The sequence below is a fragment of the Martes martes genome (assembly GCF_963455335.1).
Source record: "Martes martes genome assembly, chromosome: 1".
NCBI lineage: Eukaryota > Metazoa > Chordata > Mammalia > Carnivora > Mustelidae > Martes > Martes martes.
In genome coordinates, this window is record NC_137888.1 from 180,420,941 (window position 1) to 180,435,861 (window position 14,921).

General features: G+C 39.5%; 1 protein-coding gene across 16 annotated transcripts in view; it reads right to left on the reverse strand.

Annotated features, from left to right (window-relative positions):
- MITF (melanocyte inducing transcription factor) overlaps positions 1-14,921 on the reverse strand; it is a gene marked incomplete at its 5' end in the record, with an annotated part of 220,641 nt that overhangs the window by 90,777 nt on the left and 114,943 nt on the right. For 2 of the 16 annotated variants that reach the window (XM_080822816.1, XM_080822810.1), the window contains one exon: positions 10,607-10,671. The exons of 13 other annotated variants lie outside the window; for them this stretch is intronic. In XM_080822816.1, the coding sequence (XP_080678942.1) occupies positions 10,607-10,662 (56 nt within the window). Of the gene's footprint in view, positions 1-10,606; positions 10,692-14,921 lie in introns of those variants that run through there. One more of the 16 variants, XM_080822813.1, reaches the window with a different exon arrangement.

Here is a 14,921-nt window from a genome sequence, read left to right on the forward strand (position 1 = left end):
TTTCTGTTTCTCTCTCACACGGTTCCAGAAAACTACATGATAAAAATTATACCAGAAGTTAACTTACTACTCACCACAGGAAATCAATTCGGGGAATTATGATAGGATCAAATAAGGTAATACTATGCAGCCATTCAAAATGCTGAAGAAATAATATGTTTATGGTTGTAATTAAATCTACACAATATAATAAACTTAGAAAAGTCAGCTGCAAAAAAAAAGTATTTACGGTATGACCCAATTAAAAAAAAATGTTCACTACCAGAACAAGTGTACCAATAATGCTAGTCTGAGCCATTGCTGGCACAATCCGTTAAGGCATATTAAGAAAAGCACAAGAAAAACAACTTTATCAAAAAGCTTTACTATTGTTCAGACAATCTGACTCAGAAATTTCACTGATGGACAGTTTTCCTAAGAACATAATTCAAAATGTGGAAAACTTGACATTGCAAAGCTATTTACACATTGCAAAATATTCTGAACCTTGGGGCACCTGGGTAGCTCAGTGGGTTAAAGCCTCTGCCTTTGACTCAGGTCATGATCCCAGGGTCCTCGGATTGAGCCCCACATTGGGCTCTCTGCCCGGCAGGGAGCCTGCTTCCTCCTCTCTCTCTGCCTGCCTCTCTGCCTACTTGTGATCTCTCTCTGTCAAATAAACACATAAAATCTTTAAAAAAAATATTCTGAACCTCCTAAATCTTCCCCCTAATATGAGAATGACTACATAAATTATTAGGGGAGAGCCTGGTCAAAAGGCATAAACTTTTAGTTATAAGGTCAGGTTCTAGGGATCCAATGTTCATCAAGGCAACTACAGTAACAATACTTATTGCACACTTGAAATTTGCTATAAGAGTGGACCTTACTCATAGCAAAAAAAGAAAAAAGAAAAAGAAAAGAAATAGTAACTACATGATGGATGTGTTAATTAGCTTGACTGTAATCATTTCACAATGTATATACATATATCAAGTCATCACATTATATACCTTAAATATATATAGCTTTTGTCAATTACACCTCAATAAAACTGGGGGAAAAATAAAGCCATTTATGAGATTTAAGCATAAAACTGGTTTTAAAAAAGTAAGTTGTAATACATGAATTTGATATCATACTACTTTAAAAAAACTGCACAACTACAGAGCAAAGTAAGAAAAGTGTATAATAAGGATAAAATAAAAGGTAGCAATCGAAAGAGTATTTATGTTTTAATTTAAAATAAGTTAAGTGTGTGTGTGTATGTACACAAATACACATGCCTAGTAGGGACTGTATCAGGGTGATCTTAGCTGTCAGATGGAAAGTAGAACTAGAAGTTAATTTCTTTCTTTTCTTTCTTTATTTTTCTTTTCTGTTTTTTTTTTCTTTTCTGCTCTTTCTTTCTTTCTCTTTCTACTCCCCCCCAAATTACAAAAATCCAAAATATTTTTCTCAATGGCAGAATATATGTCTCTAATTTAAAAACATGTGGAACATGAACTAATTTACGAACATGAAGGAATGACTTGGTAATCAAAGTCACCCTTTGCCTGGAGGAAAAGAGACAGGGTCCATCACAGACTGTATTTTGACAGTAGGAAGAGAAAATGCTGAGAGTATCAGTGCATTGGTTCTCCTGGAGATCTTCAGCATTCCAGAAGACTTAAATCCTCTGTCCTTTACAGTTTCCTATAGACGCGCACAGACTAAACAACGTGAGTACCCCGCTTATTTTAATATCATGTACTCATCCACACAGTAGGAACACCTAGACGTTACTCAAAATAATCTATTCACCAGGTAAGGCTCTATTTAGAAGAGCATAAAAAGCAAAGGTATTTTCACATTTTTGAGTGTGTGTTCAAAGCTCAAATGCAGCTTCTTGAACGAAGAAAGGAAGGTTGGGGGGAAGAAGGGAGCCGGAGAACAGCTCTTAAAAAATAAATAAATAAATAACCAGCCTTACTATTCAAAGCCTGTCAGGTTAAAACATTCCCAGAGAGACTGATCCTTTTGATAAAAACAGGAGCAAACCTTTGTGCTGTAGCAAATGCAGCTGTGGAATAATCGCACTAATTAGCTGCTCAAGACAAGCCATTGGCTGTGATACTGGGGGAAAAATCCTTTCAATTAACAGTAAAGCATTCTTGAGACATCTTAAATTAAAATTACCAGTTATCAACCACAGTAAGGCTTCAGACTTTACGTTCCCAACAATATCATTTAAAGCATTTGCTGAGATACCCTATCAGGAAAAAAAATGCATATTTATACAGTATACCCCTATAAATAAATTGAAAGTCCAATAAGTAAAATGTAGCAGAGCTTGGCTAATTGAAATTATTTTAATAAATTTTCTAAAAAAAAAAAAAAACGCAGAAGGAAGACTGTAGTCACTTCACTGCACGCACTCCCTGCAGGGTCTTTCTACATTGTTAAAGATGACTCCCAGATCCTCAGCTTTATTTGACATTTTTTTAAAGACCTCTGTCTCTTAGAATTAATTAAATCAGCAATCATAGACAAAAATGAAGATATCTACCCTTCAAAGTGGGAGCAAGACAAAGGAGCATCAGGTTTTAAACTCAAAGTCGTGGCTTATGTGAGAACATCACATGTGGCTACAAAAGCTTATGTTTAAAATGGGGACCTGATGCTTTCGTCATTAAAGATAAGCAAGGAGAGTCGTCCAGATGAATTTAATTTTAAAAGCTAACTGCACTCATCTGGGGCGCATGGAGCTCAATCTGCGTTAGGTAATCCTAATTCTGTGAGTCTGATTCCTTTTAATCAGATTATGTAAAGGTCATTTATTCAACAACTACTCAGGGAGTGTTCCCTCTGTGCCAGGTGCTGGGGATACCTGGTTTCTAACCTCACACTGTTTAAAGCCACAGTCACAAACGTTTTTCTGAGATGCCCTAAAATTAAGTCAGTTACCCAGATTGTCTGACTCTTAAATAGTTCCACCTGGGAAGGTGTATCTCTCACTGTAAGAAATCACCCCTTCACAGCCAAGGGAAGGAGAGGCAAATGCCGTTACTAGCATTTCCCTGAAGCAGTGAAGCCTGACACACAACTTCCCGAGAGCTGCGAATTTCTCAGCGGGATTCAAGGAGGAAGGCCATCTACTGGACCCAAGTCCTAGCTCAGTCACTGCTGAGCAGCCTGATCATCCATGAGCCATTCCACCGCTCTGACCCTCTCCAAGCCCCACCTCCCTAGTGCACGGCTATGGCTGAGTGTGCCAATGTCACCAACGTTAAAGTCCACAAGACAGCACCCGTTGGATGAACACCAGGCAGCCACACACGTGACCTGAGTTCCCACTTGTGTGGCTGAATTTGTATTTAACCTTCAAAGCTTCCCCTTTCTCTGGGATGGTGTTGGTATGTGGATATGTGGTCCAAAATGTCTTATAAATTCCTCAATTCACACAGTCAATTCCATGGCTTTCATTAACCTCTTAAATATACCAGAAATTCCGTGAGAGGGTGCCTGGGTGGCTCAGTGGGTTAAGTCTCTGCCTTCAGCTCAGGTCAAGATCTCAGGGTCCTGGGATGGAGTCCTGCATCGGGCTCTCTGCCCAGCAGGGAGCCTGCTTCCCTCTCTCTCTCTCTGCCTACCTCTCTGCCTACTTATGATCTCTCTCCCTCTCTCTGTCAAATAAATAAATAAAATATTAAAAGAAAAAAAAAAAAGAAATTCCGTGAGATCCAAATGACACTGACCCAGCCACGCTTCATCTTTGACAGTGATGCCAATATCCCTTTAATAGACCTTATGGTTCAGCTTGGTCTCCATAACATGGTTATTAACCAAGGTAGGAAACTGGATGTCAGTTGCAATGTAGTCTCTGGGCTGAAGGAGATGACATACTTCTTCCTGTGTTTCCTCTCTTCAATTCCTCAGGCAGAGTCCAGCTCTGCCACTTATTAAGCTGTGACCATGGCCAACTCAGTCAATCCCTTTGAGCTTCAGTTTTCCTTATTTATGAAGACTGTTTAATATACCTGCCTATCAGCATTGTGATGAGGATTAAAATCTATGACAGATGTAAACAAAATTAGCATGACTGGAACAGAGTCCATTAAACTGGAACAGAGTTCAAAAATTAATAGTAGAAGAAATAGCAAACCATGAACTTGCAACTTCTTTTTTGATGCAAAGAAACAATTCTGTGGGACACCTGGGTAGCTCAGTTGGTTGAACAACTGCCTTCGGCTCAGGTCATGATCCTGGAGTCCCAGGATGGAGACCCGCCTTGGGCTCCCTGCTCAGTGGGGAGTCTGCTTCTCCCTCTGACCTTCCCCCTCTCATGCTCTCTCTCTCTCTCTCAAATAAATAAATAAAAATAAAATCTTTTTTAAAAAGCAATTTTGTATAAGCCTATATTCAAGTTCAGATGACAACATTTCTCTCTTAAGATTTAGGGAATCCCTGTTTAATTCAGAGAACAGGACAAAGTTTTGCAGGGGTGGAGGGAGATTATTTATCCTGCAATTCTCCCCTGAGATATAAAGTAAAAATCCTAGCGTTTTTCTCCAGGGAAAATTAATCTTCAGTATGATCATTAAGTTAACAGAGCTCAAAGCCTAGCATTTGCCTGTACGTTTGGAGTATAATGTAACGATGCTCAGGAAGGCACAATGGCTGAGGTTCAAATACACAGTGGAGACACAAGAAGGCACACAAGTGAGAATGCCAGGTCAAAGTCAGGTTAAGGCACCAGAGTTTCCAAATGTAAGAGTGGTTGCCAAAAAATTAGCTGAGAATGCCGTTCCAGTCTCCATCTCTAGAAATTTTGATTTCAGGTAAAGGGGAGGCTCAGGAATCAATGTCTATAAAAATTCTGCCGCTGATTCTGATGCCTGACCATGCTCAGAAACTAAGAGTAAATTAATACCTAAGGAGTTTAGGAGGCACTGAAGCTCACAACTCGTATTCTCAGATGAGAACACTTTCTTCCACATCTGAGGAAATTCATGCCATCCCCCACCTCCAGCAAGCCTGCCAAGAGTTCTGAAGTCTTTATTACACGGATTCCAACATGAGGAATGGAAGGAAATGGGGACTACTCACTCCTGCCAAATGGGCTATAAAACCAAACAAATAAAAACATCCATCCAAAAAGTGCCAGTGGATCTTTATGGTTACAGCACAACTACGTTATCCTAAGAAAAAGGAACCAAAAGGCTGAATTTACAGAAAGTGCCCCCCAAATCAGTTGGTTCTGTCAGCAAAAAGAAATGATTAAGAATCCTGTGTGAGTGCCTCCAAGTGCAGAAATCACTGAAGAAGGAGTTGGTCAGTGGATTTATCTTTTTAAATGACAGTCGAGGTATTCAATACTTCAGAATGATCAGCCTTTCCATTATCTTAACCTTCCCATTCCTTCTCAAGTAATCTCTCTGTGAATATAAGGATGACCTCTGCACCACTCATGATAGAACCAAGTGCCAGTAAGAAAAGATTTTGTTACTTGTACATGTCAGAGTACTAGATTTCATAGTTCGGCTTCAAATACGGGGATCTTCTGGACTTCTGTCATCACCAACTCTGGGTTTTAGTGGTCAAGGAAAAAAAAAATGAAAACCTGCCAAAATGTTTCTGGTAACATTACCAGCTCAGATAATACATACTACAGGGTTCTGGCACGGAGAAAAGAAAAAGGACTGCAAAGTACAGCTTGTCTTTCTCCTCTCCTTTCCTTCACCAAATACTTGGATGCTTCCCAAAGGTCAGGTTCTGCTAGACAGGAGGGAGATGATGGTGTCCTAAGTGGATAGCACTCCTGTGCTTTGAAGCTCTGTACCTTTCATTGTACGAAAGGAAGAGAACATCCTAAAAGAATCACCACTAATCCCATGTAAGTTAAAATCTGAAATCTTGACTTTTCCAAACCTAAGCCCTAATTCGTTGGTAAAAACTGGAGACTCTCTGCATCTATTCAGGATTAATATTCTCTCTTTTTTTTTTAAAGATTTTATTTATTTATTTGTCAGAGAGAGAGAGAGAGAGAGAGCGAGCACAGGCAGACAGAGTGGCAGGCAGAGGCAGAGGCAGAGGGAGAAGCAGGCTCCCCACTGAGCAAGGAGCCCAATGTGGGACTCGATCCCAGGACGCTGGGATCATGACCCGAGCCGAAGGCAGCCGCTTAACCAACTGAGCCACCCAGGCGCCCCAGGATTAATATTCTTGAGGCTGGACCTCCAGTATCAGGAAGGATAATCTCAGTAATTAATTAGGTCAAATGAAAGAGAACCCTAAGAAGACTCCCAGTATATCAATATTCTTCAAAAGAGGGTTCAAAAAATGGTATTCTGGGGCTCAGGAAGAAAAGATTAGAACATTTCTTTACATATATTTTAGCCATCATTTTTATTTTCTACTTTTGTACATATTGTATAATGTAATATAATTATAATATAATGTAACATAAAGTAATGTGTATAATATATAAACATTATAAACAGGTTTATAATTTATAAATAAAATAAAAGTATGTTGTGAGAGTTTGCTTGAAAAATTTAACTAGGAAGGATGACCAAAAATGTTCAAGAGACTTCTGTAACATATGACCACTGTTCTGTCAGGCAATTTTCATCATCAGACTTTTTTTTTTAAGTTGATTATTTTCCCCACTCCCAGAGTTTCTCAGTTCTATACACTCTAACTAAAAGATGAAGTCGAATGATACAAGCATGCTATTTCCTCATTTTATGACCACAAATGTTCTCCGTTTTCCACAGATGCCACTACAGGCTGGCATAATCTTAACACTCAGTTCCCTTCAGGAATTGCCTCTGAGAGCCAGGCCATCAAAAGGTTTTAAAGCCAATAAAGTTAAGGTGCCCCACACTCGAGCTTTCTGTCTTTCACATCAAGCTTCCTTCCACTAGACCACATTCTAGAATTCTTGCTTACTCTGTCCAACTATGGAAGCCCATTCACACATAGCTGCCATGTTTTAAAATGCTCTGAAAAACTCATCCCCTATAGGGTGTAAGTAATTTATATGGCATGACATGATAATGTACCGACAATGTTTCAAAATGAAGAACTCTCTTGATGCATGTTTGGACATAGCTACCGCCAAGATGCAAAGGTTGCAAAATGGTGTGGGAATCAAAACAAAAGTACACATGATGGCCTCAGGAGCAGCCTAGCATCCTGCCCCACTTCTTTGGTAAAGCACCTTGATTTCACCTTGAAGGACCAGGCTCCTCACTTTCAGCTCATGAGGTTATGATGTGCTACTAACCCCAGACCAGACACAGAAACACAACCCAAGATTAGCCAATCAGCATATCCACCGAATGGGCTTGTGCTCCAAGATGGTCAAGTAAGAGGCAGCCCTACGCCTTTGACTACAGCTACTAGGGTAAAAGAACTCTCCTTATACAAAGATTTGGAAAGATAGTGGGATGTTACGTCTGCAATTTCCTGGGCCAACTGAAAGGAAACCCAAACTAGGTGAAACAGTAATGTAAACTGAAAGAAGAAGCAGAGGACAGAGAACAAGAAGGATGACATTGAGCATCTGAATGAAATGATCCTTGAAGCCCTGAAAACCCTGAACACTGGACACTGACTTGCAAAGACCAGTCAATCTCCATTTTTATTAAGCCAGTTTGATGTGTCCTGGGATACCACAGTTGGTTTTTGTGACTTTTTAGAAAAATATCAGTCATTCTGAAAAAGATAAAATTTCAGCCTAAAATCTGCAACTCATACAATCCGATATTCATTTTCCTATTTTCTCTTCATTTTAGCTAGTACACTGCTACTCATGACATTTCCCAGATTTTCAGGAGCTAGATTAGCTTCATGCCTAAGTTCTACCATCATATCTCCTCGACTTTGACTGTAATGACTAGAGTCCAGCAGCCACTCTGGACTATAAGGATGAGGCCCAGACTTAAGAATGGAGCTGAAATGTGCATAGTCCTTCATGACCTGGTCTCCATGAGGACAGGATTTTTTTATATTTCATTCACATATACCTTCCCCAGCACCCAGAGGATTACTTGGCACACAGTAGGCTCAAATAAATATCTGTTCAATGAATAAACGCGGTATCTCTATTCTAATAAATACTCCACGTCTATTAAAATCAGATATTAGAATTTTAGTGTTGGAAGACCTTTCATCAAACCATTTTGCTTGAATCATTCAGTGACAGAGAAAACATTTTTCCAAAGAGCTCTGGGCTCTAGAGACCTACTGTATTTCCTAAACGCTAAGACAAACTTTCCCTCTACATTTTAAGATTTCTCAATTCAGAATGGATTTCATAATCAATGTATATATTTAGTAGATCTTTTCCCCAAATAGATGCCTTATAATTATAATCAATAGTGAACTGGATATAAGGAAATATATTTGATAGACAAATACTGTGGCAGTGGACGAACTATGCCCTCCAAAAGCTCAAATGAGTAACCGTTGGAGTAATTCAGAAATGTGTGCATTGGAGAGGCCCACTCAATAAAAAGGCAGAGGAAGAAATATCAATTCATTCAGGATCTTAAATGAAATCCACAGAGCATAATAACAGAGACAAGCATAAGTCCTGGAGTCAGAACACCGAAGGTTGAAAAGCTGGCTCTATCATTTCTCAGGTATATGACTTGGGTAGGATTTTTTTACCTGACCAAACCTCGATTTTCTCATCTGCAAAATGGAAGTAGGAAAAAAGCACCTTTGTCACAGAGCAAGTATAAAAATTAAATGCTTTAGTACAGGTAAGATACTTAGAATGGTGTCTGGCACACCATGGACAAGAAGTAGACATTATACTACACTATGTTCTAATTCTTGATTTAGTATCCTCTGAGCATCTTCTTAACATCTCAACATTAGTGAAAACTGACAAGTTATTTTCTAGGAAGCCAAAACTCTTAGAATGTTGCCTTCTGCTATGGTGTTCCTCTGCTTTCCTAGAGGAAAGTAAAAGGAAACAATTAATTCACAGGGAGTGCCCTTCCTAAAAGAACAGGAACAAAGAAGTTAACAGGCAACAGCTCAGTGAAGAGTTTTGTCAAAGACGTGCGCTAAGAATTTCCTTCTGGGAATTTAGAAGGGAAGCCTGCTCCTATGGTGAGTATTTCCTTTAACCAGAGAAAGAAATTCAGAATGAATTAAGCAAAAGTAGTTCAAATTAAGAATTAACTGGTGTAAATTCAAGGGTGACATCATTACTGTCCTTAGGCTGCATCAGAACGGCATGTTTTATCCATTCATGCCATCCACTAATTTGCATAAAATTAATATTTAAAACATTAGTAAGTTACAGATACATTCTTGGGTATGAATCACACAGAGCAGCCATCATCTCCTTAACTATTATCCGGTTTGCGAAGCAGAAACTTATAACCTCTCTAGGATAATGGCATTTTGAATACATAATTAAAATACATAAACTGTGTTCGTAAAATGCACTATCGTTTCAGAGAGGTAAGTATTTAAACTGTTTTAATGACCTATGGAATGAAAACAGTATCAATGAAAACAAACTCAGTACATCCAAAATAGCACAAGAAATTAGAAATCATTTAAAAAGCTACTCTGAGAACTTCTAAAGATGTACGTACTGAACATTAGGAACTTCAACCGCACTTGAATTTGTGGGAATTGATTTTTTAAGAATCAAATTCTAAAAATAGTTCTGCTACATTTAGTATTTTTCCATGATTCTTGCCGTCTTTAAACACACCTTCACAAGCTGCTGAACATAATGCTTTTCTGACTTAATCAGAACCTCTCTCATGACCCAGGAACGTTCAGTAAATAATTATTAAGCTCCAGAGGTGGCTTTTGCATAAGTTGATTTGCTTGAATGCCTATTCACTGAGGGACTCAGCTTTTAGTATTGTTTCCAAATCTTATCACCTAACACTGAAAGTAAATGTTAAGGGGGAGGGGGGGAGCTATCATCTACTTAGTCTCTCTCTTTTTAAGTATTTCTTTGAAACTGCTCATCGCAAACTTGTTCTACATTGAGATGCCAGGCAGATGATTCTGATGTTTGGATGTTTTGTTTTTCTCTCAAAGAGAAAAAAAAAAATCAATATACAGAAATGCAAACAAGATTATTTATAAATGCAACTGCTATTATTCCACAGTTAGGTAAAAAAATGAGAGAGAAAGAGAGAGAAAGCAAAAAACCCGAAGTGTTTGCAATAGGACAATTCTGACAAATGTTATTGCTAAGCACACTCGTTTTCCTGAAGAGAACCCTTTTTTATTCATGACGAAGCTGAGCTGTAATCTACCCCATAATCATAAATCAAGCTCTGTTCTCAGATTTTTCAAGCGGTCATTTTTTTGGCATTATTAATTTAAGATCAACATTCAATTTTAAACAAGAAGACAAAGCTAAGAGGCCAGCATTTTGATCCGCCACCCACCCCCGACAAATTAGTTGTTATCCTTGTCATAGCCACATACTAGAGGCTACAGCTGAAGCTGATTAAAGCCACAGTCACAAAGTAACAGTTCCAGTATTTTTAACTCCCAATAAAACCTTTCCGTTCTCTATCCTCCCCCTTAAAAAAAAAAAAAAAATCGCTCCTGTTAAGTGGTCCCGGGATTATTTCCAGAATAAAACTTCACTTACAGATATAAGCTTTCAAAGGAGCAAGGCATGAACATCTGAACTCTAAGCGCCTCCATCTTTTTTCCTTTAAGGTGTTCTGCAAGCCCTTGGCGAAGAGTGAAAGTCAAAGTTAGTTCTGGCACCGGCTGTGTCACTAGGGGTGGCTCCTGATAAGGCCCTGGAAACTCCAATCCAAACACAGCTCGTGCTAGAACGGTGCCTGGTCTCTGTCTGCAACAGCAGACCTGTTTAATCCAGTACCTACTGTACCTGCAGGACAAAACTGCTGCCTCACCCCCACACGGGGGGCGATGCAGGGACCCAGGAGGCCCGCAATTCACCCCAGCAGTCAGGCGAGCACCTCAGGATGCTCATTTAGCCCTCCCCAGCACAGGTGCTGGTGGAGGCTTGCAGTGGCTGTGCCTTAGTAGAGAACTTGAAAGGGAGGTAATTTCACATCCCGGTGAATTTTTAACACTTAATACAGTCCCAGAATCTAGGAGGGCTGTGAGATCGCTTGTGTCCCTTTTCAGTCTGGGCGATCTCTGACATTTTCGGAACTGCAGCTGGTAATTGGCCATGCTCTCCTGCTGGCAGGCTAGAGATCCAGACAGCATTCCTCACTCTTGGACCCCAAGAATATGAGGGGTGTCCCTGCCCTGTCCTACTAGGAGCCAAATGCAAGCTGCTTCTAACTGTGGGCACCGTCTTCTAGGACGGACACATCTTTAGGCTGTATATCTGTGTGCTCTTAGACTGTCACCCAATTAATTCTGGACACACCAGTGTACAAGAAGAAAAAAAATAACAACACATGTTCTCTGACAACACTTTAAAAATTCCAACATGACAACATCAATATTATCAAATATTGATGGAGCTCGTACAGACTCAGCACACCAAAGATGTCCTGTAGAGTTATGAAAATACGTATGTTTCTCTTTACACATCATTCAAAGGTCAGAACAAAGATATGTGACGTGAGTTAGCTGTGTGCCCAGGACAAGTGACTTCACCTCTCTGTGCCTAAGAGTTTATCTCCAAAGTAAATGATTAGAAAACAATGCAATCTCGACAAGCCATAATCAAACTGAATTCCATAATGTAATGAAATTACCTTTGTCTTAACTTCCCTTTAATAATAGGAAATCTCCAGCCAGGAATCTCAGGCAAGCTATATAGACTTTTTAGTCTTTGCTCATTTGTTCATTCATTCATTCTTTTGTTTAATAAATATTTATGGAACACCTACTATGTCCCAGGCTTTGGTAAACTCTTGGAGTTTATGGACTAGTGGGACACATATTAAATAATCATGCAAACAGATAAAGATGCAAGTAGTAAATGCTACAGAGAGCTAGAAAGGCTTAAAATCTAAGGGTCAGAAAAGACTTCTCTTGGGCAGGGACCTCTGCACTGAGATCTGAGTGGGGCACCAGCTGGGGGAAGGAGGACATGGAAGAAGAGTCTTCTGAGCGGTGGTAACAATATATACATGCAAGAATCCTGAGATGGGAATTAGGAGAATGATCCATTATGGCTGGAGGACAGAGAAGGAGGGAAAAGGGTGGTGTCCATGAGACTAATGCAGTGACCAGAGCCAGACCACACAGGATCTGGTAGGCCGGGGAGAAGGAGGTGATTTCGATTCAAGGTGAACAGAAAACCATTGAGAGGCTGTATGAAGGAGAACAAAGGGTTCAGAGATGAGTTTTTAGAAAGTTCCCTCTAGCTGCTATTTTGAGACTCAACTAAAGGAGGGCCGACATTGGCTACTGCAATAGTCCTGGTAGGAGGTAATGATAGTTCATGGGAGATGGGGAGCCCTGAGGGTACAAAGGGTGAAGAGAAGTGCAGAAAAGTGAACAGAGTACTGGCAAAGCTAAAGACCAATAAATAGAAAGACAAGGGGTAGGGTAGGGCATACAGGTTCTTAATGCAATAACTGTATTCATTAACTAGAGTTATTGAGCACTTCCTACACACCAGGTATTGTGCTGGGTAGGGGAGCAAAGAGATGACTAAGAGGCTACACTATTCCCCTTACTAACCTACCCAACCTCTCTTCTCCTGTCTAAGTCACAAATGGCATAAAAATAAAGAACACAGGTTCTGCTGTCAACCTATCCAGGCTGAAATTCTACCACTTACTAACTCTGTGGCCTTGTGCAAATTTACCAAAGTTTCTGTGCCCCAGATTCTTCACCTGAGAAAGGGAAATGGAAAGTGCCTATCTTATATGTTACTGTTAGAACTGGAGAAGATAATATAGTGATGTGTTTGTCATAGTCTTCGGCATATGGTAAGCTCTCAATCAAAAAAAAAAAAAAAAAAACCAGCTCTTAGGGTTATGACTGTGGTTAGGGCTGTTATCCTTGATTCACACTGACTGATCTAGAGAACTAAGGGAAATAGGACAGAGTGGGGAAAAAAAAAACAGAGAAAATAAAGAGGAAGGGGTAGGAAACAACTATATCAGGACCTTTAAGGGATTATCTTTTAGAAGTCTGAATTGGACTCTCTCTCACTTTGGACACTATTTGAAATTGCATTAAGTTACAAGGTACCGGGTAACTTTTAGAACTGAAACCCTGATTTATTACATGCTTACACACAGGGAAAATCTGTACCCTCCATGGGCTCTCAAGTGTTGACCATGAAACCAATGGTATCAATTCCAGCCATTCCAGCAGGGACACCAAGTGGTGCGCCAAAAGCTCCCCTGGCACGTTCAGCCAATGACATCACCTTACCTTTCATCCCAGATAATCCACCATCCCAAGAAGGCTGTCTGTCCATTGACTGTTTACATAAGTATTTAAATAAAATTACTTTTAAGAGGCATGTGTTCCACTATTCATGGTAATTTAGAAAGATCTATATTATACTAGAGTTCTTGGAAAATCCTCTTGGCCACAGCAATGAAATACCCACCAGCCAATGGAGTATAAAGCTTGACTGAAATATGCATATATGCCACCATCTACAAAATTCACGAAACCTTACATGCATTACCCTAATACTAAAATACTGGTCTGCTAAACACCAAAAATAAATAAAAATCTGATTTAAAAATGGGCAGAGAACCCAAACATCTTTCCAAAGAAGATATACACATAGGCAACAGACACATGAAAAGAGGCTCAACATGGCTCACCATCAGGGAAATGCAAATCAAAACCACAATGAGATATCATGTCCACCTGTCAGAATGGCTAGTATCAAGCCTGGGTGGCTCAGTGGTTTAAGCCACTGCCTTCGGCTCGGGTCATGATCTCAGGGTTCTGGGATCGAGTCCCACATCGGGCTCTCTGCTTGGCGGGGAGCCTGCTTCCCTCTCTCACTCTCTCTGCCTGCCTCTCTGCCTACTTGCGATCTCTCTCTCTCTGTCAAATAAATAAATAAAATCTTTAAAAAAAAAAATAAAAAAAAAAAGAATGGCTAGTATCAAGAAGATAAGAAATGACAAATACTGGGAAGGATGTGGGGGTGGGCTGGGGAAGGCACCATTGGTGGGAATGTAAATCACTGTAGCCACTATGGGAAACAGTATGGAGGTTCCTCAAAAACTTAAAAACAGAACAACCATATGATCCAGTAATTACACTTCTGGTATCTACCTGAAGAAAACAAAAACACTAATTCAAGAAGATATATGTATCCCTATGTTTACTGAAGCATTATTTAGAATAGGTAAGATATGAAACCCTAAGTGTCCAATGAAAGATGAATGGATAAAGAAGATATATGTGTGTGTGTGTATGGAATGGAATATTACTTAGGCATCAAAAAATAATGAAATCTTGCCATTTGTGACGACATGGATAGACCTAAAGGGTATTATTCTAAGTGAAATAAGTCAGAAAAAGACAAATAACATATAATTTCACTTATATGTGGGATCTAAAAAACAAATGAACAAACATAAAGAAATTGACTCATAAATACAAGAAAACAAACTGGTGGTTGCCAGAGGGGGAGTGGGTGGGAGGATAGGCAAAACAGATGAAGGGGATTAAACTTCCGGTTATAAAATAAATAAGGCATGGGTACAGAAAGTGCAGCATGGAGAATATAGTCGATAATATTATAATAACTTTGTGCAGTGGCAGATAGTGACTATACTTACCATGGTGAGCACTCTGTAATATATTTGTCAATTCACTATGTTGTACATCTGAAACTAATATTGTATGTCAACTATACTCCAACTAAAAATTTAAAAATAAAATAAAATACCAGTCCTCAAGCAGCCACCCAATTATTCAACAAATGTCCCGGAGCAGCAGGAACCATGTCTGCTTGGTTCACCACTGTGTCCCTAGAACCTAGTGGA